Below are 27185 nucleotides of genomic sequence, written 5' to 3' on the forward strand. Positions count from 1 at the left end.
GGTAATGAAATGTGGTTGTGCCAGATATTGCCAGAGGGTGGGGGCGATGGGTGCACCCACTTCTTGGGTGCAAGTCTCTTGCTTTTGCTGAAATGGCAGGTTTCAGGTGTGGGATCCTGGCGGTTTGGGTTTATCTACCTGTGTAGAGCACACCTTTTCTGCCAGTCTCCCGTAAAAAAGCAGTTTATTTAGCCCTGATGTGGGGACACAGGAGGTATCAGCAAGGATGGGGACACTGGGAAGCCCCCTTGGGCAGAGGGGGCAGAGCTGATGGTGGGTTTTCTCCTTGTCCTCCTTCCCAGGGCTTCCAGTCCCTCCCCATGGCCATGCAGCGCTGCTTGTCCTGGCCGCCCACCCTGGGGCCAGCGTGACCGCAACATCCTTATTGTCCTTTTCCAGGTAGGTGCCCATGAGATGGTGAGGGGACACTGGGATGTGGCCCGGGGACACTGGGACCTGCCAGCCCCGGAGGGGATGGAGGGGAGAGCCCCTTTCCCAGCAGCACATAAAGCATTGTCTACTTGTGAGACGATGCATCCGCCTCCTCCATAATTAATTTTAAAGAGGAAAAGGCCAAGTGCTGACTAAGCCAGGCCTTTGCCCTGCGAAGCTGCCTGATTCACAGGCTGCTGATGGCACAACCTTGTCCTGCGGAGTATTTATCCAGGCTTGGGAAATACCTCTTTTCCCAATTCCAAATTAAAGAAAATAATAAGATTAATAATAATATCATCATCATCATCTGCATGACCCAAAATGCTTTTTGCACCACAGAGGCTCCTGGATGAGCTGAGCCCCATCCCTGTGGGATGCAGAACATGAAGCAGGGCTTCCCACAGGTCCCAAATTAAGGCAAATTCTCAGGAAGTGGGGAAACATGTGGGAGGGGTGCTGACGGGCCATGGCTAACCTCTCCTTCTGCTCCTTCCAGGTCCAACGCCTCCGTCACTGAACGTGAGTAGCCCCCAGGTCCTGTGGCCAGTGCCAAGCCCATGTTAGACCTATTGGTGGGCAGCTGGGCTGTGTTTTTTGGGCTCAGACTACCAGATTTGCAGAGTTCAAAGGCTCCCCTTGGACTTTTCCTGGTGGAAACCCAAGTTTGCTTCTGTGTTTTGAAGCAGAAGCTGTATTTTCTGCCAGGAGGGTGGAAATGGGCCCTTTTGGCTCAGTGAGGGGAGAGGATCTGCGGGTGGACCAGAGGGTGTTTCCCAAAGACCCCGAGCCAGAGGCAGCGAGGGAACGTGATGCTGCATTTCAGGTGTCCTCTCGCTAGGAGAAGGACAGGGATATTGGGTGATAGTTTTCCAGTTGGGGAGGGAGGAACGGGAATGCGATATTTTGGGACGCAGGCATCATGTCTGTGATGTGATGACAAAGCCGTGGTAGGTGACTTTCATGTCCCGGGGTGACGCGCATCCCTGTGGCTTTGCCTTTCAGAGTTTGATGGAGAATTGGTCGGATGACAGCGGGAACTGTTGTTATCACTGGGGGAATCCTAGCGACAGTGATCCTACTGTGCATCATTGCCGTGCTCTGCTACTGTAGGCTACAGGTGAGCACCGGGGCCGTCCCCTATCTTGTCATGGACCTTGGCAGGATCGATGCTTCTCGGGCCAAACTGCTGCAGGAAGGGTTTCAGAGGGGGTTTCTTACCCGTGACAGACAGGGAGTCAAACCTCTTTATCCCCCCACTTGCTGCAGAGTTATGTCCTTTCCTCCTCCTGGCGCAGGGGGACTCCCCTAAGGCTTTTTTGAGGCTCTGCAGTACTTGTGAATTTCGATGTAGGCTTGGCTGGGTTTGCAATACCAGATGGAGACTGTTACATTTATTTTTTTCCCCCTGTAAATTAAACGAGGAGGCTTTCAACAACAGCTAGCTACAGCCTCCTGCTCTTTAAAAGTTAATGTGAAGTCTGGGCCATGCAGCAGTGCACATGTGATGAAAAGCACAGCCGTTACTTAGAGAAGTTTCCAACTGGCGCAGTAAAATACCTTCTTCCCCTTGCAAACCTTGCTGGGAGGGGAGATGACAAGTTCCCCAGCAGCTGCCTTCTGCATCATGCTCAGGTCTGGGTTTTGTCTGGCTTCTGCTGCTTTGCAGGACCCAGGTACTGATGGAGCGGAGCAGCCAGAGGCTGAAGGAGGGTCTGTCTGGCAGGGGGATGAGGGGAGCAGGGACACACTGAGGTGCTGGAGCAAGTTGAGAGAAGGGAACAGAGCTGTTAAAAGGTCTGGAGCACAAGTGTGATGGGAGCGGCAGAGGGACCTGGGGGGTTCAGCCTGGAGAACAGGAGCTGAGGGGAGACCTTCTGATCTCTGAACTGCCTGGAAGGAGCCTGGAACATGGAGGGGGTTGGTCTCTCCTCCCAAGTACCAAGTGATAGGATGAGAAGAAATGGCCTCAAGTTGTGCCAGGGGAGGTTTAGATTGGGTATTAGGAAAAATTGTTTCCCGGAAAGGGTTGTTGGGCATTGGAACAGGCTGCCAGCGTGGTGGTGGAGTTGCCGTCCCTGAAGGGGTTGAACAGACACATAGGTGAGGTTCTCAGGGACATGGGTTAGTGCTAGGGTTGGGTTCACGGTTGGACTTGAAGATCTTGAGGGTCTCTTCCAACCAAGATGATTCAGTGATGTGGCAGTGCTTGCTGTGAAGCAGAATCTGCTGCTCCGCTTCCCCTAATCCAACCCCTTTGCTTCCACACAGTACTACTGCTGCAAGAAAGATGACTCTGATGAGGAAGAGGAGGAGGAGGAGGAGGAAGAGGAAGAGCCTGACCTTCCCACGCACTCGCACCTCGGCCCATGCAATGCCTGCAACTCCCGGGTGGTGGATGGCCAGGGCAGCCCCCGCAGTGAGCTCAACCACCACGGGGCCCACACCTACTGCCCGACCTGCTCCCCTTACGCCTCCCCCTTTTACATCCGAACTGCCGACATGGTGCGCAATGGCGGGGAGAGGGTCACCTACACCCCCGCGTGCTACAAGGAGATGGGGCCACCCCTCAACATGGCCACCCTGCAAGGCTACCCGGTGAGCCGGCACGGCCTCCTCCGCGAGGGCTTCCCCAACCCGCGGGCTGTCAGCACGGAGGTGTAGCCACCATGGCCACTCACACGGGGTGTCCGCCAGCCAGCGCCTGCTCCAAGGAAGGGGCTTTTCACTTGTCTTTGGCGGGGGGAGACCTGCAGAGAGGACCCCCTAAGCCCACCCTAAGACCAGCATGGTCCTCCTGCCGGACCGCCCGGCATGGGCGAGAAGACAAGAGAGATCTCCAAGGGCAATGACATCAAACCGGCCACCTCTGAACCCATCATAAGTGTCATTATTATTCTACTCTATCTCCTGACGGGACTTGTCTAACGAGGGCTATGTACAGTACAACCTAATTTAATTACTCCTGACTCCCCGAGCCCAGAGCGAGGTCTTGGGTGTCCCCATGCAGCCACCTGAGAAGATGCCTGTCCCACCACCTCTGGCGTGACCAGTTGCCACCGCTGAGCGGGGAATGGTAGCGCTTCTCAGCGATGGGAAAGCCACGGAGGGAAGATCGGGATCATCCTTCTCCCCTCGCACTGCGTTAGTTGCTGCTAGCAGTTAGCTTTTGTGTTCGAGTGTAAGATAAGACACTGGCTCCCACCCGCTTCAGTCTTTGCACGCGCTGGAGAAGTTTGAGACGTGAATTTGGATCACGGGCGAGGGGAGGAGAAGTTGCTCGTGAAACTGCTCACCCACGCAAATGGGCACAGGCTGATGGTTCTGCGGCCAGAGCCCCCACCTCTCCTACTCTTCACAAGCTTTCTAAGGAGCTATTTTAACTTCAACCCATTAAAAAATGGCAGGATTTTACTTATGGGAAGAATTACATCCCTAAATAACTGCAGTTTTGGTCACCTTTGGTGTTGGAAGCTTGATGCAGCCCACCCTGACAGCTCCGCACAGCCAGAGGAAGGCTGGCTTTGGGGTGGCTTTTGCTTTCAACGGCAGCACCAGAGGCCACCAGGTCACATCTCCTCCTTCACAGGGCCCACAACCTCCCACAAGAGTGATGTTTGGGTGGTCAACATTCCCCTTTTTTTAGCTTTCAGAAGAAGAGGGTGCAAGGCCCGAACCTGGGTTCACCAGTTCTGTGGCTGGTGACGACAGCCAGTGACTCTGCCTTTCTGCAAAATGAATGTGGGAAAGTTCTTCCTTCCTCCATAAATCAAATTAAGTGAAAAATTACTACAAGGACATCTTCGTCATTCGCAGGCACTTCCATAGCAACCGGTGCAGGACCGCTGGGCTGAGCGCTTCCCATCCGTGGCAGGGAGGAGGGACCCGGACGGTGACGATGCCCACAGCCATGTGTTGGAGGCGATGGCGGGAAACGCTTGCCGTGCCTTTGCAATATAGGGTGCGACTGCTCAGAAATGTGAGTGGTGGGTTTATTTGTTTTTATTTTTACCGCCACAATTTAGAAATCATCCTGCTGCCCGCAGAAGGATTTGGACTTCACCTCCCCCGTTCATGCACAGAAAAAGTAGGTCTTGGCATAGAGGCGCATGCTACATGAGCCCAGAGTGTCTACATTATCAGGCAAAAGGCTAATTTACACTTTGGACCTGCTCCTGCCTTGGCACCTCTGCTCAAACTGCGCAAAGAAAAGGAGCCGGACAAATGCTAAACGTGGTGATGGTCCTTGTAAGCAAACACCTTGCCCCAGCCTGCATTTTACACAGCCTTTTGAGCAAATGTTATGCACCATCTCCCCCACCCATATTGCCATTATCGGAGACTCAGACTAGCTGCAGCTCTTTCGGAGAGTCTCCTTCTGTTCTCCAAATAGCGATAGCAGGTTTTAAACGTCCTCTCATGTTAAAGGCAGGCAGGAGAGAAGACAAATTAGCAGCAGCAAAGCTCTCTGGATCCCACTGGCTGAATGCTCCTACTGCTTCCTATCTAGCCAGTACTCCTCCCTGAAAATTTAAGTCTGTAACTTGAAAAAAATCTTGGCTAACTCAGTAAATCCCATCCTTTCTGGTGAAAGGAAGGCATCCACTTTGTCATCTTCATCCTATAGCAAATTAAGCGTGACCTGTTGCCAACTAACGAGGTGCCAAGGCTGGCGAGGCAGTTCCTGAGTAGCTGAATGGCCAAGACGAGGGTTGGCCTCAGAGCCAACACAGTGCCTTGTCTGGCACAGCTACAGTGAAACGGGTCTGCAAAGGCTGGAAACATGGGAGATGCAGCTGTGGGTCGGAAGGTCTTGGGGATGGTGGAGGAAGAGGACAGGGTAGGGGCAGGGATCCCAGATTTGTTCTACTTCAGATTCCTTCTGTTACTATTCTCTGCCTTTGCTCAGCTATGGGTCCAAATTCAATGTCAGAAATAAATGAGGACTTTGAAATACAAAACAGGAGTGGTTTCTCTTCTTTGGCAGGCAACATAAAATGAGGTTTATCTGGTGCTGCCTGGAAGCTGTACTGGTGCAAGGATTTTTCCTTCCCACCCTTCCTGCTCCTGCTTTTGTTCCTCTTGTGTCCCTCCCTCCCTTGCCTCTGGCCTAGGTACCTGCCTCCCAAAAACACAGGTTTAAAGTTTAGCTCTTTATTATGACACAGAATTTTTCAGTGTGTTTTGGAAATTGCCCTTGTAGTAGAAAAATCTGTAGGGCAGACCAGAAAGACGGCTGCTTGTCGTCTGTGTCCTGCTGCGGGCTGGCCTCTGCGCCCCACCACCTCCAACTGGAGCTCTGCAGAGATGATGACAGCAGGGACAGGCTTTCCCAACTCGCTTCTCAGTAGCTTTCTAGGAACTGATTGATGGCTTTTCTCGTGTAAAAATCCTCTTGGTGGAGAGGGAACGGTGATGACTAAGTCCTAGGTATCCTTCCTCACTGAGTAGACTGGTCTACAGGGACTGGCTCCGCAGCCAAGCCAAGTGGAGTGGCTTCAAGTGGTATAAAGTCTGGTTCAAGGAGGCTCTTGCCCCTGAACTTGGATGGAAAGTTGGGCCTGACAGCAGTCAGGGTGACCTGAGGCGACAGGACCGGCAGCAAGCCTTCCTGTAGTACCAGTGAGAGCACAGCTTCACCTTCAGCACCAGCACGCAGTTGGCCGTCGCTTTGTCTTCACAGTCTTCTTCTGGAGAGCAGAAGCAACCACAGCAGGGGTTAAAAAAAGGAGATGTGCTTCCCCAGCAGAGAAATGGAGAGAGCAAAGGGCTCCCCACAGCTCCTCACCCTCCCTGCCCTCCCAGACTTACCCGGTGCCTCTGTGGGGCACGGCTGGAGCTGGCACGTCTGCCTGGCCTCAGGTTTGGAAGTGGGGTCGCAGCCCTGAGCCAGCACGTCCCCCTGGTAACACTTCACCTCCCGCAGGCGCACACCAGCTCCACATGTCTTGCTGCACTGTTGGGATGGAGAGAGAGGGAAGGGATCATGAGAGGCTTTCATTTTATTATTTTATTTTTCTATAGTTCCTAAGTTCTTTCTACCAGTGACATCTCCTGGTCCCTACTTCGGAGACTGTTCTTGAGGAGGTTTGGCACAAATCCCACACTGATCTCAAAATTATGTTTCCCTTTTGTTGCTGAAGGCGAGCGTCCCTGAGCCCAGGTTGGGCCAGAGCAAGGAAGGAGTTCGTGTTCATCTCATTAATGCAACTGGCAATTGTTTTTGCTTTGAGTGTTGATGCTGGGACAGAAGGTGGAGAAAATGGCTGCAGCAAGCCTGGCCCAGCTTGCCCTGTCCTCCCATTCCCAGTTAAAGCAAGCAGGGGAGGACAGAACATTGACCTCTGGCAGAGGAGACACAGCTGTACCCTGTACACCTGCATTGTGGTGCATGCTCTTGCTCAAGGCAATAATCCATCTGCTCTAAGGTTTTCTCCAGCTTAGTGTGCTGGTCTCTCCACCTGGTGCCTGGTCTGCAGAAGAGCAGAGCTCATGGTCCCACTCAGACCTAACAGAGCTCTCAGCAGAACGGGCTGCTAGAAACCTTCAGTGCAGGTCATGCTTCACCAACCAGGGTGACGAGGCCTTGTCTCCCCCTTCCCCACCGTCCCGAACCCTACCTGAGACCAGGAGGTGGTGAACCACGTTGAACATGGCCTCCTGAAACAAGCAGCTTGTTCCTCGGGTTTCTGAGAGGCTTCACAGCGCTTCTCGGGGTACTCCCTGTACACGCCGTTCTCCAAGCCCGCGCACAAGACGACGCGGGTCTTCATCCCTCGCCCACAGCTGGCATCACACTGGGGAAGAGAACAGAACAGCCAGGTAACAAATGATGCTTGTCAGCTGTGGCTCACTTTTACCTCTGGCTATTATTTATCAGAAATGAAGCTGGTTTTGTTGCAGCTTTCTCTCTAGTGCTGGGACCAAAATCTTGGGGAGATGCATGCACATTCTGGACAAAGAGCTCTGCTGGGATCTCTGCAGCTGCCAGCTGGGAGCCAGAGGTGGGAGAGGACGTTTTCCTTAGGACATTGCTGCCCTCCAACGGAGGTCCCTGGGAAGGCAGCAAATGCTGCAAACTTTGGGGTGGCCTTTAGGGTATTGGGGGACAGAAGCTAGCATATTTACTGCTCCTTCCCTCTCTCTGGAAGGCCCTAGGATGAGGGTACGGCTCCACGGTTAGAGGTCACATCATACAGCCTTGCTCTGCCAAGGGAACCGGGCTCCCACCAGCTCCTGTGGGACATGGGGTGGGAAGGAGTGCTGAGGGCACGGGGCTGGGCTTGGTTTTACCTGGTCCCACTCCTGCTCCACCCAGTGCGCAGGGCAGTTCTTGTCTCCACATGGGTGGACAGCCAGGGGCTTGGTGGCCGGGTCACACTGCGAGTCGGAAATCACTTTGCCCTCCTGGTTGCGACACGTGATGAAGCGGCTCATGCGTCCCTCACCACACGAACCTGAGCACTTGGAGGAATAAAGGCCATTTAGACACATCAGAGAGCAGGAAGGTGGAGGGGTTGGGGTTGGTGGTGCTGCGACATCTGAGCCCAGAGCCTTGCTCTGCCACTGGGACTGTGACAGGGGATTTTTAGCAGAACGTTTGGTCAGAGGCTTCCCTTCCCCAGGTGTCGTGAGCTTCCCAGATCCCTGAACGGAGCTCACCTCACAGCTCATCAAAACTTACAGCACAGAGAAGCAAAAATACAGACTATTCTCACCGGGCCCCAGGCGGAGGCAGTCCAGCGGCGGTCGCAGGGTGGGCCCATGCATGTCTTCTCACTGCTGGGCTTCTGGGCCTCGTCGCAGAGGGGTGTCTCCACCGAGCAGCGCACCTCCCGCTTCATCGTCCCCTCCATGCCGCACCGCGCCGAGCACTGCAAGGGCCAGACAGAGTCAGTCCTGGCACTCAGAAGCAGAGAACAAGAGGAATGAGCAAAGGGAGGCACCTCTGCCGCCCCCCTTTCTCATCCAGCTGCACTTGGGAAGAGGGGAAGGGCCCCAGCAGGGACAGAAAAAGGTGGGTCTGCCTCTTATCTCTGCTGCTTAATTAATTTTGGTCCTAGAGCACCCATGCTACAAGATGCCAAGGTCTGGGCTGCTGTTCAAAGTCACTGGGCAGCTTCACTGTCCCAGTCCTAAGCAGGCTGTGGGAAGTCAATCAAAGGAATTTTGATTGGGTTTTATCTCCTCTGTGTCTCCACGTTGTTTTCTCATCTGTCCTTAGTTAAATCCTTGTGAAGGCAGAGACAAAGCTGACAGGGCTTTCGTTTGGTCAATGTCCTGCTTGAGAAGTGACCTTAGGAAAAACACGTTTTGCGATGGCCTTTGTTGTCTGGGCAGTGCGAGAACAGGGGAGCTGTGGGTGAAGGCAGACCTTGACTCCCCAGGATGGAGTCAGCCAGGGGCTTCCTCAGCACCCAACATTTCCCAGCCACCTTCCCCCAGCCCTGGCTGCTTACCTCTGGGAGCAAAGCTCCCCAGACTGCCTACCTCAGACCACTCGGAGAGCTCCCACTGGGGCCCACAGGCCTTGTTCTTGCAGGCTTTCCTCTCCATGGGCCTGGCTAGCCCCGCCGATTCGCAGAGGTCATCATAAACGGAGCTGTCAAAGCCTGGAGCCAGCATCTTCCAGCATCGGACAGTGCGGTACTGATAGCCCTCACCACAGGTCCTGGAGCACTCGCTCCACCGGCTGGTCTCCCACCTCCACGAGCAGTCCCCAGGAGAGAAAGGACAAAGGAGAACCCAGGTAAGGGGGGACAAGGGCTGGCTGGGAAGTGTCTGCATGCTGGGGACTCCCCCACCCAGCGGGTGCTGCTATGAATCTGCTTATCACGTATATGTCTGTGTTAAGGGGATGCTGGTCTTGAAATGGCCTCAAGTTGTGCCACAAAAGGTTAAGACTGGACATTAGGAAACATTTCTTCTCAGAAATGGCTGTTGGGCATTGGTACAGGCTGCCCATGGCAGTGGTGGAGACACTGTCCCTGGAGGGATTTGAAAGACATACAGATGAGGTTCTTAGGGACATGGTTTAGTGCCAGAGTTCAGTTATGGTTAGACCTGATGATCTTAAGGGTCTCTTCCAACCAAAGTGATTCTATGAAATCCAACTTTGTCCTTAGCAGGCAATTTAGACAGCAAATTCCTTCCCTCTTTTGGCTTAGCTGTTTAAGCATATCCTCCAGCCCAGATATGGCTGTATACTTTGAGCAGAAAATGGTCCTTACCAAGATATGTTGTCCCCATTGACAGCTGATGTCACTTCTACTCACCTAGGTTGGCAATCTCTCCCTGTGCAAAATTCATGAGTAGGTTCTGGTCTGGTTAGGGCATCACAGTACGTTTCATCCACTTCCACTCCATCATACCGGACACACATGGCATAGGAGGTGCTGATACCTGCTGGGCAATCAAGACCCTCTCTTGATCTGGCTCCACTAGATCCAAAAGACTCCTCCCACCATGATTAAATTACTGGAGTGCTCACTAGAACTGAAACTCTACCTGCCATTTTAGAGAATACCAGTGTTCTTTCCATCAACAGCAAAGAAGGTCCTCACATGGTCACCTGAAGCCAAACTTACCTGACGTGCATGTGGAGCTGCAGGGCGCATAAGCTGAGACTTTCCACCGATACATGTCAGCCAAGCTGATGTCGTCATGGCCCACGGGGCTCACATCAAAGTCATTGCTGTGGAAAAAGGAGGCAGCGTGAGCTAAAAATGAAAAATTGCTGCAAACATAAAATCTAGTGAATTTCCTTTTCAGTGTCTTTGAAGATGGGAAGAAACTCAGTGCTTCTGCTCTCCATCTCCCTCACCTTGGGCAAGATGGACCACTGATGAATAGAGATTGTAAAGCTTTGATCCACCTCCTGAATTCAACTAGGAAGGCTGTGAATAGCCATGGATCAACATCCTTCTGAGAGAAGGCATCATTCATAGTGAGTCTTGTCTATATAACGGTTTTTCAACCACACAGGTGCCCTCAGCCTCATACATCACCTTAAGTGGTATGACATCAAGTTGGAAAGGAGAGCTCAAGCAAGGTCCCTCTTAGTATCATATAAAGTGGTGGGGAGAGTTCACATGTGGCTTGCCAGAAATGTTTCAAAGTTGGCCCTCAGTCTCCTGCCAAATGTTTATTGAAGTTACAGAAGCTTCTGTGCCCAGAGGAATAGGACAGAAGGGGCATGATGTGGCAGTAAACGTGTGTGGCATGCTATAGACTCTTTGCCTTCTTTACAATCATATCAGTGTTGGCCTCGCAGGTCCTTCAACACCCCTTTAAATGTATCCCTTAGAGGCAGGAGGACCTGAAATACATTTAGGGACCTCCGCCTCAGGCCAGTTGTGACAATAGGTCTTTGGAGGACACACTATTGGTTAAGTAGCTGCCATGGACAGGCACTGGTGAATGGGGACATCAAGGACAGCAGTGAGACTACCAGCAGACTGGTCTGGCCCTCCCTCCCCAGCTAACCACGCTCCTGTTTTGCCCAGGAAACCAAGTGCCACCTTTCAGTGCCAGGGGCTCGCAGGGGCTCTGCCTGGCTGATGTTCGCGGTTGGGCTGGCACCTAGCAGAGGGCTCTCCGCAGACACCATCATGCTGTAGTTGGCTGCTTCCCCCTGACTCCCAGCAAATGCCTCCTCCACCTTCAAGTCCTCCAGTGAGTTCTTACGGGCCGGCGCTTTGTAGAGACCCTGTGGCCACCGGGCAGCTGTCTCGGTCCACAGTCCCGCTGCGGTGGAGTTCCTCAGCCTGGCTGCCAAGTGCTGCAGCTCCCTACAGAAGGCAGTGTTGTGTGGGTCTCGGTGACACAGTCGCCTGAAGAGACGAAGCCTGGAGGACGCTATGCGGCTGTTCTCCGAGAGCTCAGATCCCCTCATGCTGTAGGGTACAGCCGTGCTGATGGAAATCCGATTGAACCTGAGAGCTGGAGGAAAAACACAGGGATGTTTTAACTACATTGGATAGCTCATACTTCAGCATGTAGTACCTAACAAGGTGGAAAAACACTGAGTTTTCAGCCTCAAAGTCATGAATTGCCACCAGGGTGCACCAACAGGCTCTAATTGCCCTGACCAACCACACACACTCTGCCCGTGACTCAGGAGCCCTATTTAAGCTCTAGGCCTGGGCTTTCAGTCCTTGCCTGAGCAATGCTGCAGGTGTACTTTGCCCCTGAATTGTTGCTTGGCTTTCCCCTATTGACCTCAGACTAGACTTGTCACCCTGCTGTCACCTGACCATCAATGACTGGTTGCTAGGACCTGTTGCTGTCACTGCCCTGCTTGCCAAGCTCAGGTCCCATGGGACTGCCCGAGAGGACTCTGCCTGATCCGTACCATGGCTGCCCTCTCCCAGCTCCCTGTCCCTCACAGAGCTACTGGCACTTGATGCTCTGGGAGTCTCCATCCCACTACTAATCGTCATTCTCTCCTGCCTGCCCTGAGGTGAAGCCACCTTAGAATTCAAGAAGACCAGTGTGGGATGCCTGCTTTCAGCAAATAAAATGGGACAGAAGGAAAAGCAAAGCAACCAACCCAACTCTGTTTCTCTGCCAACTGCTGCTGCTTCCTCCTCCTCTTCCTCTCCTGCTGTGTTTGTATGGTAGACTTGTCTTATCTGGAAGTCATACTTCTTCTCTTCACTTTGCTCCCAGCCCCAGTCCCGAGTCTGACTGGTGGAGTTGATCTGGAAGAGGTGTGGGTGACCAAAGCCTAAATCTTCCTGCCCTTCTCTTAGAGGAAGCTGTTCGCTTGTGTCATCTGGGGACAGGAAGAGCCATGTGGCATTGTGGTCCTGGGCAGCTCTGGAGTCGGCTGGAATGGGATGGCTCTGGCTGGTCTCTGGTAGGTGACGATAGAGAGGTCTGTCTACAGGAGGGGCTGCAGTTCGGAGAGGTGGTGTCCGTGGTACAGTGTAGTCATAAGTTATGTGTGGCATTTTCCCATTAAAGTTATAGTACTGGAAGAAACAGGTCAAGAGAACAAAACCCTTATCTTAAGGACATGTATTTCCCAGAGACCTCTTTTAGCCACATCCATTTTGTAATGGATATTAAAAGAAGACAGCAACCTCATAAATCCAAGAGGAACCCCCCCAACAAGACAATTTCTGGCTTCCTCAGCCACCTACACACTCAGGTTTGGCTTGGGAACCAGATTAATATTCCCTTTGTCTGAGGGAGGCTCACAATTTTGGGACAGGCAAGACAGAAAAGCCTAAAATGAGCTCCTCTCATACCATGGCATTCAGAGACTGGTTGGTGGGCCCGTGAGCTATGATATACTCCAGCCCATCTGAGTTCAGGCTTGGGGGCCGCCGGTACTTGAAGACTGTGCCAGCTACCCTGAAGTTTTGGGGGTTGTCAATGGCGGAGTTGCCGTTGAAGAAGAAATGTCCGGATTCATCTGCGAGCGCTTCAAAGAGAGAGAGAAAAGGGACAAATGTGATACTCTGTGCAGAACGTGAGGGGTGCACTGGCACTGAGGAGAGCAAACAGCTCACGACTGAGAAAAGCCCAACAGAAAAAGAACTGCCGGGTCTCCAGTGTTCATCTTCCCCATCAGGACAGATCAGAGGTATTCACTGCCTGCTGCTTTCATTGTCCTCTCCAACAAGAGCACAAATGTCTTCACAACAGGGACTGCCCATAGTGAGCTTGGTTTCCAAATGTCCCTCCTGCTGCTGGTAGCCTTGGTTTGTGGAGAGATGAAGTGTCCCTGTGCTACCCTGGAGGAAAAGCTCACAGACAGCTCTCACAGCACAGGTGGGAGTGCACAGAGCCCTCCTCCCAGGCAGCTAAACCACAACCTCCATGTCTGCCCAGTTTTTCTGCTTTTCTGCTTACCTAGGATGTTTTCTGTTTTCCTGCGCTCGATGATGAGGATGTCCGTGGCACCGGCGGGGATGTTCGTGATGAACACGTAACCTGAGGAACGGGAATAGAACAGAGTGAGGAGACCCCGAGGACAGAATAAAACGTTCTAGGTAGGAAAAGCAGCCCGTGGGGTGTGTATATAGGAGGGTGGACACTAAGGACATAAATGCACGTTGTGCCAACCTGTAAACTCTAATCCCAGCTCCCCTCTGAAGTCCCACTACAGATCACCATTGCGGGTCTCTGAGCACTGCTGGCTTTGGAGTCAGGAAAAAACTGCACAATGGTCTGGCTTGAGGTGTGTGAATGAACATGCTCCCAGGCTCTTTCTGGCAAGAGCACAGAAAAAGCTTATTGTGACCAGGGCTGATGCTGAACATGTCCCCTCAGCTCCTGACTCAATAGAATTTGTCTCAGGAGTAGCATAAAAATTGACCTTTGAAGAGAGAGAACATAAGAAGGCTCTTAAATTATGTGATCTGGCAGCTTGTCTTTCCTGCTAGAAACACAGATCTTATCAGCCATGTAAGATTTTGTAAGGACTGGAATGGGAGGCCAAAACTGTATCTGTACTGCCAGAGAGGTTAGCACCATTAACCCTGCTCTGGAGAGGGGCCCGAGTGTTCTTCTAGCCTGGTGTCTGTACAGAACGAGGCAGACTAGTGAAACAATGTGAAATGATGTTCCAAAGCATCCTCAAACCACAGTTAATTAAATACTAATGAGCATACCACAGTCTATTCCTTCTGTGGGTGGAGGAATAGGCCATGAGGTGCCAAGGGATGAATCTCAGCCCAGTTTCAGAGGGACTGTCCTTCGGCTGTGCCAGCCACAGGAGTGGGGGAAGCAGGAGATTATGTGTAGGCGGAAACAAACGCTGTGACCCCCATCATAGGAGCTTAAGTTTCAAACGAATATGTAGAACAAATAAAAGAAGATTCATTGATCTCTTCACATTATCTGAGGTGGGCAAGACGCCAAAATCAATAGGAACAAATAGATCCCCAGCTGCTTCCTATTGTAAAGAGGTGAAGGGAAACCTTACCAGCCTAATATACAGCACATCAAACCAATCTGCTGTGATGATTAAGTGAAAAGGACAAAATACAGGCATTTAAGCAAGGGTGGCACTATTCAGTTCTTTCCACCAAGCAGCTGGGAAACTCCTACCCACGTTCAAGCCAGTCACCCTTCATGTCAGCTGGTGGTTAAGAAGTAGCAGGTCAAGTCTCCGGACCGTGGTAGCAGGGAGTACCTATCTGTGAGATTGCCTTTCGGAAGCTGCCCGAGACACGGTGGCAAGTGCTGCCGTCCCCTCCACACACCCTGCATCTGTCCATCGTCCGGGGTGAGTACAGGCTCCCATCGCACCCAACTGGCTGCAAAGAATAAAACAAGAGAGGGTTTGCTGGGGCCAGCTTGTCTCCACAGGGCAGGGTCTTCTCAAGGAAATGCTACCATGCTCTTTTGCTGAGGTTCTGAGTTCTCGGGGGGATGTAGGGTAGCATGGAGTGGAGTAATGAATGAATCCAACAGCAGCAGAAATTCACTTGTGACCATCTACATTGTGCCTCTGAACGTGAGGTGGGGGCTTGTGCGTGTAGGTGAATGGATTAAGGCCTGGGTAAGCTATTTTGGTTCCTTTTGTCTATTTAGGTCAGTCCTCCTTTCTCACTGACACAGCGACATACAACATCACCCTCCAGGACAAGCTGCAGCAAAGGCAGGCCTGCCTGAGGTTGTAAGGTATCTCTCTGTAACGTTATATACAACCACCCTTCATTCTTGCTCTATGAGAAAAAAAATCAAATGGAAGATTTTTCTTTCATAAATTGGATTACTATGTAAACAAACTTGCAATTCTAGTCTCTGTGCTGGGAGGAAAGTGCTGTCGCTCACTGGGAATACGTGGATGTATATAATTCTCTTTATGTGAGTCTCTTTGCTCTCCTCTTGCCCACAGGCATTCAAGACTGAATGTAATCACTCCACACCAGGCCTCAGTTACAATTCCCTGCTGGGACCCCTGGCCCTGCGATGACACAGCCACACACTTACACTCCCAGTTTCTGTTCTCGTTCCCCCCAGAGCCTCACCTCACACTTCCCATTGATGCAGACCCCTTGATAGGTCCTGTCCTTGCAGGAGGTACCATCCTGTGCTCGGGCCATCAGCTGCCTCTCTCCGCTCCGGGTGGTGCATTGGAGGTCACACGGCTTGTTGGAGATACTGGTGTAGTCATCTGAAGGGACAGAGGCAGAAAGTCACCAGGGAGACCGAGGTGCTCAGAGGTGGACAGCAAGGAAGGGAACATTCCTCTTATCCATACTGATGGTTTCACACAGTATCACAGTATCACAGTATGTTTGGGATTGGAAGGGACCTCAAAAGATCATCTAGTCCAATCCCCCTGCTGGAGCAGGAACACCTAGGTGAGGTCGCACAGGAACATGTCCAGGCGGGTTTTGAATGTCTCCAGAGAAGGAGACTCCACAACTTCCCTGGGCAGCCTGTTCCAGTGCTCTGTCACCCTCACTGAGAAGAAGTTTCTTCTCAAATTTAAGTGGAACCTCTTGTGTTCCAGCTTGATCCCATTACCCCTTGTCCTATCATTGTTTGCCACTGAGAAGAGTCTGGCTCCATCCTCATGGCACTCACCCTTTATATATTTATAAACATTAATAAGGTCCCCCCTTAGTCTCCTCTTCTCCAAACTAAAGAGACCCAGCTCCCTCAGCCTTTCTTCATAAGGGAGGTGCTCCACTCCCTTAATCATCTTCGTTGCCCTACGCTGGACCCTCTCCAGCAGTTCCCTGTCCTTCTTGAACTGAGGGGCCCAGAACTGGACACAATATTCCAGATGTGGTCTCACCAGGGCAGAGTAGAGGGGAAGGAGGACCTCTCTCGATCTACTAACCACCCCCCTTCTAATACACCCCAGGATGCCATTGGCCTTCCTGGCCACAAGGGCACAGTGCTGGCTCATGGTCATCCTGTTGTCCACCAGGACCCCCAGGTCCCTTTCCCCTACACTGCTCTCTAATATGTAATCTCCCAACCTATACTGGAACCTGGGGTTGTTCCTGCCCAGATGCAGGACTCTACACTTGTCCTTGTTAAATTTCATCAGGTTATTCCCTGCCCAGCTCTCCAGCCTGTCCAGGTCCCGCTGGATGGCAGCACAGCCCTCCGGCGTGTCAGCCACTCCTCCTAGCTTGGTGTCATCAGCAAACTTGCTGATAGTACACTCAATTCCCTCGTCCAAGTCGTTAATGAATATATTGAATAATATTGGCCCCAGCACTGACCCTTGGGGCACTCCACTAGATACTGGCCTCCAACTAGACTCCGCACCATTGACTACCACTCTCTGGCTTCTCTCCCTAAGCCAGTTTGCAACCCATATCACCTTGGATGTTCTTATTGCTTGAGACAAGACCCCAAGGCTACAGATTTTATAGTAGTAAAGGGGTCATGGTACGAAGCTGCAGCTGGGGACCATGGCTAGCAGAAATGCTTCTTGCTGGCAAAACCCCTGCCATACCCTCTCCCCTTTGCAGTGCAATCCCATCTGCCAGAATGGGAATCTGTATCAGCTAGCAAGACTTGTAAGAGGGTTTCTGACTGTGTGTGGCCGTTGCTAGCTATGCTCCTTCTAGCCGAGCAACCGAAGGTAGAGGTGTGGATGTTCTAGGTCCCCTTGGCAGCTAACAGAGAAACATGTGTGCCCAGAAAGAGGGATAATATCTGAGGTGAGCTCAATCTGGGTGTCAATGGCCAAGGGGCAACTCATGTGACACAATCTGTCTTGCCTGGGCAGGAAATGGGTGGGCATCCTGCTGAGAACCCACCACCAAGCCAGCAGGAAGCATGCTGGGTGACAGCAGCAGTCAAAATAGTAGAAGGCACAAAGAGCATCAACACCCGCTCTGCCAAGATGACTGCTGGTTAGCCAAGACAACTCAGAGAAGCCTGTGTCCTGTCTGCCCACTACGGCTTGCTGATGTAGGAGCCAAACCAGGAGCCATGTGGTGAGAGGAGGCCTGGCTGGGTGGAGCGGTTCTCTGAAGAGACAGGGAATGATTTCTCCAAAGCAGGGAGCACAGGGAAGCACTGCCAGAGCAGCCAGGAGCATCCATCCCTTGTCCCCTGAGACCTTTCCCTTCTCCCATGTCTGAGAAGATACTGTGGGTGTTTTCTCACCCTGATCCTTTGTGTAAAGCTGTGAAAACCCACCTGGATAAAGAGGCATCCAGTGGTAGTAGCGCTTCCCAAAGGCTTTGGCATTGAAACTGGAGCACTGCTGCTGTTTGAAGCTTGCTGTGTTGGCTGGGCAGGGCTAGGGAGGGAATAAACGTGATCAAAAGCCTCCTATGTCACAGCCACAGTTGTGACAGCTGCTTGTCCCTGCTGCATCCTTGGAGGATGAAAACGCCCTGTCCACCCTGGAAGGAATCAGTGATGGACTCTGAGGTGCTGTAATACAGTCAGAAAAGCCAAGGGCCCCTCAGACAGCTGTATTTAACAGTCCTGCAAAAATTACTTCCAGCGAAGGGCAAAGCACACAGGAAAATCTTTGTCCCTCCTCCCACCCCATAATCAATATGGTTTTATATCCCTTTCCCCTACCTCTGAGTCCCAGAGGGTAGAGGTCACCTTCCACATCTTCAAAGTCACAGTCAGCCACTCCAAGAGTGGATCATACCCCTTGTCTGCACTCCCTTGGGGACCAGTCGCACCCTGAGTGCTTGGTGCTCTTGCAGCTCCAAACACGATCCCCTGAGTCCCACATTCCCCAGTAAGGACCAGTGAGTACTGGAAGTGGTTCTCACCTGCTGCTGGCACAGTTGGTAGTGCTTGGCTTGGCCAACACACATGGTGCTGTTCATTCCTTGGGGCATCTGAAGCCTGCAAAGCAGAAAGAAAATGAGCTGGAGATCTGTGAAGTACTGAGGTATTGGGGATGACAGAGAAGTCAGGCCTGACTTAATGGGGAGAAGCAAGGCAGGCATTTTATCAGAGCAAAGCTTTCTGGATCTAGACTAGCCAAAAATCTTCTCCAAAACACATTTTTCAGTGTTTTTAGGTGGACTGTGAATTTAGATTACTCTTGGGGTATTTTTAGGTGGACTGTGATTTTAACCTACTCTTGTTTTGGGGTAGGTTGAGCAGATGGGGAACAACTGCAGTATCACCAACACTGTGTCCCTTCACCTCTGAGCTCCAAAATGTGACAAAAGAGCAGTAGATCCTGATGATCCATCACTCTCATGGAAGCACCTGTGATTTGCAATGACCAGGGGAGCTAATTTCAGGATTTGCTGAGCAGCAGGCAGAGAGATGGAACCTCTCATGGGGACCAGCCACTTTAAAATATCAGCGGGAAAGGTTCAGTGCAGATGATGGACCAAAACCATGGGAATTTCTCAACACTTGATGCTTTAGCTCTGGCCAGCAGGAATTATCCAGGGGATACTAGAGTCCTTGACTGATGCAGAGGTGAAAAAATTCTTGAAAGCTGTATCTTGAAGATGTATGGAGAATGGCTGACACCACAGATCAGGGCAACGTGGTCTGCGTAAACATGAGCAGACAATGCATTACAGTATTGGGAACTTAGGATGCGTCATGTAATTTAGAACCCTGCAGGCATATTTGAGCTGGACTGGCTAGAGGTACTGCAGTTATTCCTCCAGAGCAATGCTTTACACAATGTAGGCAAAGCCTAAATTTGCACCAAAAGACTTGAAAACTGCCATTCCTTTCAGCTGAAGCAGAGCCTGCCTGCAGACTGGGGCAGAAATTGGTTTGTGAGCATAACTGGCTCACACTGAAGCCACTCTCCTTGAAGCTGCAGAAATCTTTTGGCTGGGTTTTATGTTGGGTTTTTTATTTTTTAAATTCAGACTTGAACCCAAGGAGTAAAACACCACAGCAAAACCTCCCCCTCCCCAGATATGGAGTCAAAGATAGAGCAGATGCCAAATGGAGAGGAAAAAAAATCTCTTTTCTGGCAGCAGGCAAAGGGCAGAAGGGCGGTGTGGGACAGCCCCAGGCTGCCTCCCACAATGGCCACAGCGTGCTGGGGGGCAAGAGCATCAGCACAGACACCAGCAAGCCCAGATAGCAGGGAGGTCACATCCAGATGGAAGGTACCACAGCACATCTGGTCCCTCACTTTGCCAACCAGCCCACAGAAGCCAAGTTTTTTGCTGCAGGAAGGAAAGCAGGTTGGGGGCCCAGGTTTGAGGTTCCTCCGGTCAAGAGTGCATTCATGTGGAAGGGGAAAGGGCTGAGCGTGGGGCAGGCAGCCCCCACGGGCTCACTGTGCTGCAGGATGCCAGCTCACATTAACATCCCGGGAGCCTGGAGGAGGTCAGTGAGGTGAACAAGGAGGAGGAGGGCTTGGTGGCAACGTGACCCAACGGGGACAGCGGGAATTCAGGCATCTGAAGTTCCCCAGCTCTTCCCACTCCCAAAAACCCTGTCCAACTGATAGCGGGACTGTAGCAGCTTTGTAGGGGACAAACGTAGCCGTAGGGGACAAATGGAGATGCTGTCAGGTGACAGCCAGATAAATGACAGAGTGGAAAAAAACTTGCAAGCTCGGCAGGGAATGAAGAGGGGAAATTGCTGAGACGCAGCTGAGCTGGCTGCTGCCAGGAGTAAATCAAGTCCCCAGAAGGTGTCTGGGAACATGCACCCACATCCTCAGTGCAGGAACCGGCTGCAAATCAGGGTGAGGTTGGTCAGAGCAGCCACAGAAAGTGAGGGTTTGCAAAAGAGAGGGGAAGAGGAATGGAGATAGCCTTCTCCAGCCCACAGCCCTGTCTTCTTCAAGTGTCCCACAGACCCCAAGAGAGGACCAAGGGGTTGGTTCCCATCGGACAAGCCAGGCTGAGTGGGTGACATGTTCAGGGGGCCTGTCACCTGCCCCACTGCAGCATGTTTCTCCCTCGTCAGCCCTCCCACCCCATGGGCACCAGCCGCCTTCCTTTTGGAGAGGCTGCAGAAGAGAGCACACTGACCCTGCAAACCCAAAACGCAGGTTGGGGGGCACCCTGTTTCCCTTCTGCCACTGGAGACCTGGCCAAAGGCGCGGGCTGGGACAGGACTCACCTCTGCCGCAAGCAGTGCCTCTCCCGGGACATCACGCCTCCCCCGCAGGACCGGGAGCAGGTAGACCAGGAGCTCCACTCTCCCCACCACTTGGTGACTTCTTCATCCCAGGGGCCAGCTCCATCTTCTGCCTCACTACTGTCCTGACAGAAACAGAGGATGGTTAGCTGGAGAACCTGGCTCCTCACCAGGAGGCCTGTGAGGCCACGCCAGGCTCACACATCTCAAAATTCAACTTTCCTTCCAAGATGGAGTTATGCCCCTGGAATTTTGTGACATGATGTGGAAAAGGGCTGTTGGGCTGGACATGTGTGACAGTAACACCAGCATCGCTCCCAGGCCAGGTCAGACAGAGCAGAAGAAAATCTGGGGTGCTTGGCCATGCGGAGTCCTGCCCGCAGAGGATAACGCATCTGTTGCTCACTGGAGCTGCATTTCAACAAGTAAACTCATCTTTTTTTAAAGAAGTAAGCTCAGATCTAAGTTCTTCACACTCCAACTCTCACAAAAGTAATTTTCAAGAGTGCTTCAGAACCAGAGCCTCCTGCAGTTGCTGTTGTCCCCTCACCCCATCCACCCCACTATGCTCAGAGGTGGATCATTCTCACTCCCAACATCCCTCGCTGGGGCTGAGCCTTTAAATTGGGCAAACCTGTGCTCTCCTGGTCCCAACATGTTCATTGTAGCAGGCTGCTGCTGGCTGTGCCTCCACAATTCCTAGCAGGTAAGGCATTCTATGTTTTAGCTGGGTTTTTTACCTTACAATATTTTCCTATTTAGCGTCTGATGGCCTAAAAGCTCCCAGGGACTTTGGCAAACTAGCTTGTGCAGGAACTAATTTGCTGTTTACTGAAATACATCTGTGAGCAGTGTTAAATGCAGCAAGGAGTTTAAGACAGGACAATGACTGGAAGCTGAAAATGCTGACAGTGTTTCAGTATTAGTAGAAGAAAATGAATAATTTGTGTGCGTGTGAAGCATGCTGTATTAAAATAAGAGCTTGTGGAAGTTGTATCAGTGCTGCTATTGGCAAAACCTGGTTTATGGCAGTAGGTGATAGTCCTGTTGTGAAGAACCAGTCTGCAAAATATAATTGAGGGATGTGAAAGAAAACTCAGCAGTGTTTGCTCATCACTAAATGTGCTCTGTTTGTTACTTTGGTTGACACGTCTCTTGGCTTTATGCTCTTTCATGGTGTAATAAAGCCAAAGTGTTCTTTATCTTGTAGTGTAATTCCTGCCTGAGAATTTGTTGTTTCTATAGCGTCTGCCAACAGAATGTCCTCCGGGCAGAGGAGATGCAGCTGGTTTGAGGCAAATGGTTTTAAGTTGTAACTTAGACTGGTTGAAATGTGCGTACTGCCTCTTCTCTTCCTGGTGATGATACCACAGTCAGATCATGTTGAAAATAACATCCTCTGCTGCAAAAAAGCACCATGTTACCCGATGCTCTGCTCTCTCGTGATTATAACGGTTGATTGTGAAAACAATACAACGCTTTTTGCTGTACTTGGATGTTCTGGCTGGAGTTGACTTGCCTGGCAGGGACCAAATGCTGTGGCCAGCAGTTGCGTTGCACAAGAGAAAAATGAAATTTAAGTGAAATAGACATGTTTTCAAACATACCTTTTTCCCTTGTTCCAAATGATCATCTCGACCTATTTCCCATGAGAATTTTTGTCTGACTGTGTCAACTACATAGATTCCACACTCACAAAGAAAAAAGACCACAAAGGTCTCTTATTGTAAGGTATTTTCAGCTAAACTCTTTCCCTGACCCCTTCTTTGCTTCTCTGTGATAAGCATCTCAAGGTCTGTGGAGGAAGAGCTCTTCACAGCTGTCGGGAAGGAGAGTGCCAATGATTTATCTGGTGTCTGTGTGGAGTGCTCAGTGCAATACAGATTCTCCTATAGCTGGGGTAATAATCCAAGCTGGTGTCTTACCACTTCTCTGAGTAGTTACATGAGGCGTGTGGACTGCCTGGGAGGAAGGCATGCGGACCAAAAGCTGCAATGTTTACAAAGCTTTTCCCCAGGTGGCAATAAAAATCTGTGCAGCTGTAAACTGCAAGATAGTCCTGCTCCTGAGATCTTAAAATCCAAAGAGGTGAGACAGGGCAGAAGGGAAATGGCAGAATGGAAGTGAAATAGCCTGTTCTACTGACCTGCCCCTGGATATGAAATCTGCTTTGTGTATTTGGAGCAGTGAAAAGCTGAAGGCCCCTTTTCAGGGTTAATGCGCTTGGGTGTTGTGCCTGGATACAATGGGGCTTGGCAAGAGGTGGCAGAGCTGAGGTTTGGGGAAGATCAGCACCTCCGCCTTTGTGTGCCTCTCTCTTCCAGTTAGGATACAATATGTTCCTCTCTGCGCTATGACTTTCAGGAATGACAGGAGCCCAAATGAAGATTTATTGAAGGATGCTAGTCAAAGAGACCTTTTTTTTTATTTTTTGTTAATCAAATGTGTTCCCCTATAACCATAAGCCCTGTTCCTGCCTCCTCTCTGCACTGGAGGAATCAACCACTTTTTAAGCAGACAGATTTGGCTCTCGGGTTTTCCGTGACCAAGCTCCCTTGCTGGTCCTTGCCGAGGAGTGTTTATTTACTTGCGTAAGCGAGGACAATGCTGAGCTGTCCCTTTGGCCAGCAAGACTTATGGTGTGACTGCATCCCAGTCCCAGGCCTGGTGACGTGGAGGGGGAACTTCAGGTACTTAGAGCTGTGGCAGCTGGTTCTAATCTGTGCGAATTTATTATAATGTCAGAAATAAATCTGCATTACGCATGACACACAAATGGTTCTTGTTTTTAATTAGAGATACTTGCATTTTCCAACTTTCCAGATAATAAATTAAGGAGTGTGGGACATACTCCAGATTAGATTAGATCCTAGCTTTAGTTTCCCAAACACATCGACAAATCCCAGCAGTTACCTTCCAGCTGAGTGAATGCCCTGAAATCAAAGGGGTTTTACAACAACGCTTTTGCACTCTCCTGGTTACGGGAGCTGCTGCAGCCGCTCTATCTCGCGCTTTGCTGCAGAACTGCGGAAACAGAGCAGGCTAGAAACACCAGAGCAGAAGACAGGCACAGGTCCAGTCTCTATAAGGCTGACTTTGCCTGGGCTTGGGTGAGGGCTTTGCCTAAAGGAGGTAAGAGGGTCTGTTATAATTCCTTAGGTGATGAGAAATAACAGTCCTAGAATTGACATCTGCAGAAACAGACAGACCATATTCCAGTTCGGGCAGGTGCTCTCCACAAGAATTTCCCCAGAGGTGCTTGTGGCTTGGCACGTGGTGACTGTACAGCTGCAGTTCTTCCTCCCTGAGGCTAACAGAGTTATTCTGCACCTACGCTGGAGGCCACACGACCGAGGAGGTGAGGGCTGCCCTCCTCCCCCCTTGTTTGGGGAGACCAGAGCTTTGAACCCCAACCTGTAGGGAGTATTTCCAGGATTAAAAATATCTGCCTCCAGATTTGCCAGTATCAAAGACAGAAGCACCAGCCTCTAAGACAGCTTTTTCTGTCTAACCAAAGGCTCGGCAGCTGCTTCCCCTCTCCCAAACAAAGGCTGCCACAAATGAAATGCAAAGACGGGTGGGCCTGGGCTGACATCCTATCGGATTTCCAGGCGGTCTTTCTGAAGAGCCAAAGGGATAAAATAAATTCTCCGCTGGCTCAGCTCTGAGCTGCGCCGGGTTTCCCAGAAACCTGGGAATAACTGCAATTACCGTGTCGGTGGCCCAGCCTCCCGTGTTGCCTATTGTTGTGCCTAATCTTGAGATTCATTAGAGCCTGGGTTCTGGAAAAAAGAAGAAAAGCTGTCTGGGAAGAGAGAGACCACAAGCATGTCTGTCTGGTTCCCTTCACAGAGGAGCTGGGTGGGGGAGGCTCTCAGTCGCAGCCTTAAGGGCTGGCCCATCACCCAAGGGCACAGGAGCTGCCATAAACTGCCCTGCTAAACCCCGTCAGAGCTTACAACACTACTAGAAACAACAGCTGAAAACAAAATAAATTCTTCACAGACCTTTTCTGAGGCCATTAACTGCTTGTCCTCTACCAAAAACTGCCCGGATCCCTTTACTTAAAGGCTTCTCTCTGCAGCAAACCACAGTAATTGCTGAAATGTTAAGTAGCTTCAGATGCCTCAATGCCCGGAATGGATGTCAGATTATTATCTGGAAATGAATGACCATGTTCAGCCCCCCTGGTTTGGGTTCCCCATGTCATGCTCTGGGTAAAGCTGTGGTGACAGACTCTTGCCACAGCCCTGAAAAAAACAATAGCATTTGCAATTGCACCCTGATGTTTTACAGAAGAATTGGGTTTTGTGTAAAGCTATTTCTCATCCTGTCATTGTTTTATCCTATTTGGGTAGACTAGATAGTTTGTATGAGAGACTCAATGTTGGATGTAGACATAAAACCAAATTTTCCTTAGAAAAGCTGAAACAAGATATTTGAGGAGGAGTTTCCCATGAGGGGAAGGTACCCTGAGGTAAAATGAGCCATGCAGAATATTTTCTATGGGATCAGGAAGAACAGATATCTGGGGAAAAATGGTAAGCTTGCTAAAGATGTGATACCATAGCAGATAAGTAACAGAAATCCAGACATATAATGAGGAGCAGATGAGCAGCAAATTAAAAAGCCAGTGAACAGAAGCCAGTGGAGAACTATCAAGTACTGTTCACAGTCCTGCCATGACAGAAAGTTCAAAGGTACATGCTGCACATCATTACAAAACATTTGATCCAAGTCAGTTACGCCATTCCATTCAAGCGGGTAACACGCTTATTCTGGGGCAAACCGGTAGAAAGGGTGGAAATGTGTGAAGGGAAAGAAGGGAGCAACGCACGGTGTGCATGAGAGGTATCTCAGCAGGTTTTTCAGAGGTGTTGAATGCAGTTAGCTCCACGTAGGAAGGAGTTGCTTACCCTACCTATGTACTGAGGCTTTCTGTGATGCTTTCTGTATAATGTTGCGTGCAGAAAACTGGGCAGCAAGAGGAATTGCAGGGTAATCGCCTAACGCAGATTTTGTGCGCAGCCTTGCACCAGAGATACCTATCAACGCTATCAACTACATCTGCCAGGCCAGCTCACACCATGCCGTCCTTGCTCACTCTGTGGGATCTCCTGCAGTATGGGAGTCCTCAGGGCAGGCCGAGCACAAGTACGGGTGTGTGTTTGTCCTGGGGTGGGCTGAGCAGCCCTCTCCCAGCCTCGGATGCCCTCATCTTCTGTGCTGCACAAACACAGCTGCTGGGGGCAGGGAGAACCGTGAGCAGCCAAGGCTTGTGTACACACGTTATGGAGGAGTCCATCCAGGTCAGTCCTAAGTGAAGGATTTATGTTTGGCTTGACCTGGCTTGCTCTGCCTGAAGCTTTTCTCTGGCTTAGCCCTGCAGTTAAGGGGTAAACAGAAAAAACAGCGGATGCGAGTGAAGGTAAAAGTGCAGTGGAAACGAGCCACTTGATCTTTAAAATGAATACAACGCCAGAACAGGAGATGCTGCTGCTCCTCAAACCTGGGTTATCTGCAGTAAAGCTGCGGTGTCTGGTCTTCTCTGCATGTAAGATAGCTCACCATGCCATGGAGTTGGGGTGTGGGGGTGAGAAACACAACCCCAAAACCCTCTTCCTTTAGCAGAGCAGGATCCCTTTAGCAGCAGAGAAATGCAGCCGGGTTCCCCTTGGGGAAACGCAAGCCGCAATGCACACGGTGACCCGCGACGGCAGAGGTGCAGCCGGCGCCCTGTGGAGCTGGGGTTTCTGCCTCCCGCTGTAATGGGGGCGATTCTCCCAGGTCCAGAGGGGTTCTGGCGCTGCCGTGAAACAAGTGTCATGAGGACCAGGATGAGATGATCCTTTGTGGAGGAGAGCAGAGATGAGGGCAGCGTGGGGCTGCCACGCACCTCATCGTTAGCACAGAAAGCAGCTGCCTAAAGCTGGCGGGAGACAGAGGGAAGCGGAAAAAACTTTCCAGCCCTGAAGTGGAGTCAACCCTCTCCTAGGGATGAATGTGGGGGGCACCCTCGGGCGAACCCCCAACCAGGGAAAGGCCCTGCTCCCCTATGGTCCTTCTGGTGACGCTGGGAAGCCACCTCGGGCATCCTCACCCCCCCGCATCGGCCTTTTGTTAGTGCCAGGCGGCTGGGGTGCGGGCAAAGCGCCCGGTCCTCGGGGTGAACTTGGGGGAGACAAGACCAAACCCCACTCTCAAGCAGCTCAACACTGAGGGCGGGCGGCGGGGGGGACACCCCCAAGTGCAGGCTGTGCCCTGCAGGGACCAGAAACCTCCGGGGAAGGGCGAGGGGCCGCCGCTCCCCGGAGGCGACCGCCCGCTCCCCGGGGCGGCCCGGGCCACCCTGCCCCGCTCAGGCCCGGAGCGCCCCTCCTGGCCCCGGCCCCGCCGCGGCTCCCCGACGGGAGGGAGGGAAGGAAGGAGGGGAGGCTCCGCCGCCGCCGACCCACCCGCCGCCGCTTACCTTAGCGCCGAGGGGGGCGGCGGCGGCGCTGAGGAGGAGGAGGAGCAGGCGGAGGGGAGCGGCGGCCATGCCGCGCTGCTGCTGCTGCTGCAGCCGCGGAGGAGGCGGCGGGGCGGCCCACCAGCGGCGGTCGCAGGAGCAGCCGCCGCCGGAGCGCGGCCCGGCATGGCTGAGGGAGTTAATGACTTTACAACCTGCCGGGTGGCGGGCGGCGACCCGCGGCGCGGCCGCTCGGCGGGGGTTGGGGGGTAGGGGG

At 51.8% G+C, this 27185-nt stretch overlaps 2 protein-coding genes across 3 annotated transcripts; one reads left to right on the forward strand and one right to left on the reverse strand.

The window, feature by feature from the left end:
- Positions 1-300: 300 nt before the first annotated feature.
- On the forward strand, positions 301-3096 carry FAM163A (family with sequence similarity 163 member A; the record flags this gene model as incomplete). The annotated part of the gene is made up of 4 exons (XM_082053371.1): positions 301-399; positions 932-954; positions 1438-1552; positions 2704-3096. Exons 3-4 carry the CDS (start codon positions 1460-1462, stop codon positions 3094-3096), a joined length of 486 nt encoding a protein of 161 aa, XP_081909497.1. The 5' UTR covers positions 301-399; positions 932-954; positions 1438-1459.
- A 2491-nt stretch (positions 3097-5587) lies between these two features.
- On the reverse strand, positions 5588-27185 carry LOC309439849 (ADAMTS-like protein 2). 2 transcript variants are annotated; one of them, XM_082052979.1, is made up of 18 exons: positions 26930-27185; positions 20443-20580; positions 18156-18231; positions 17560-17662; positions 15420-15565; positions 14579-14702; positions 13294-13374; positions 12687-12862; positions 11984-12407; positions 10953-11373; positions 10020-10126; positions 9708-9834; positions 8923-9136; positions 8151-8306; positions 7726-7896; positions 7053-7229; positions 6244-6388; positions 5588-6122 (listed from the first exon to the last, which is right to left on the reverse strand). In XM_082052979.1, the coding sequence occupies exons 1-18, from the start codon at positions 27094-27096 to the stop codon at positions 6004-6006; spliced, it is 3072 nt and encodes a 1023-aa protein (XP_081909105.1). In that variant the 5' UTR covers positions 27097-27185; the 3' UTR covers positions 5588-6003. The 2 variants fall into 2 exon arrangements, with proteins under 2 accessions (XP_081909105.1, XP_081909106.1); XM_082052980.1 differs by lacking the exons at positions 5588-6122; positions 6244-6388; positions 7053-7229 and having other exon boundaries at positions 7732-7889.

Source organism: Streptopelia decaocto (assembly GCF_964273445.1).
Source record: "Streptopelia decaocto genome assembly, chromosome: 5".
Lineage (NCBI taxonomy): Eukaryota > Metazoa > Chordata > Aves > Columbiformes > Columbidae > Streptopelia > Streptopelia decaocto.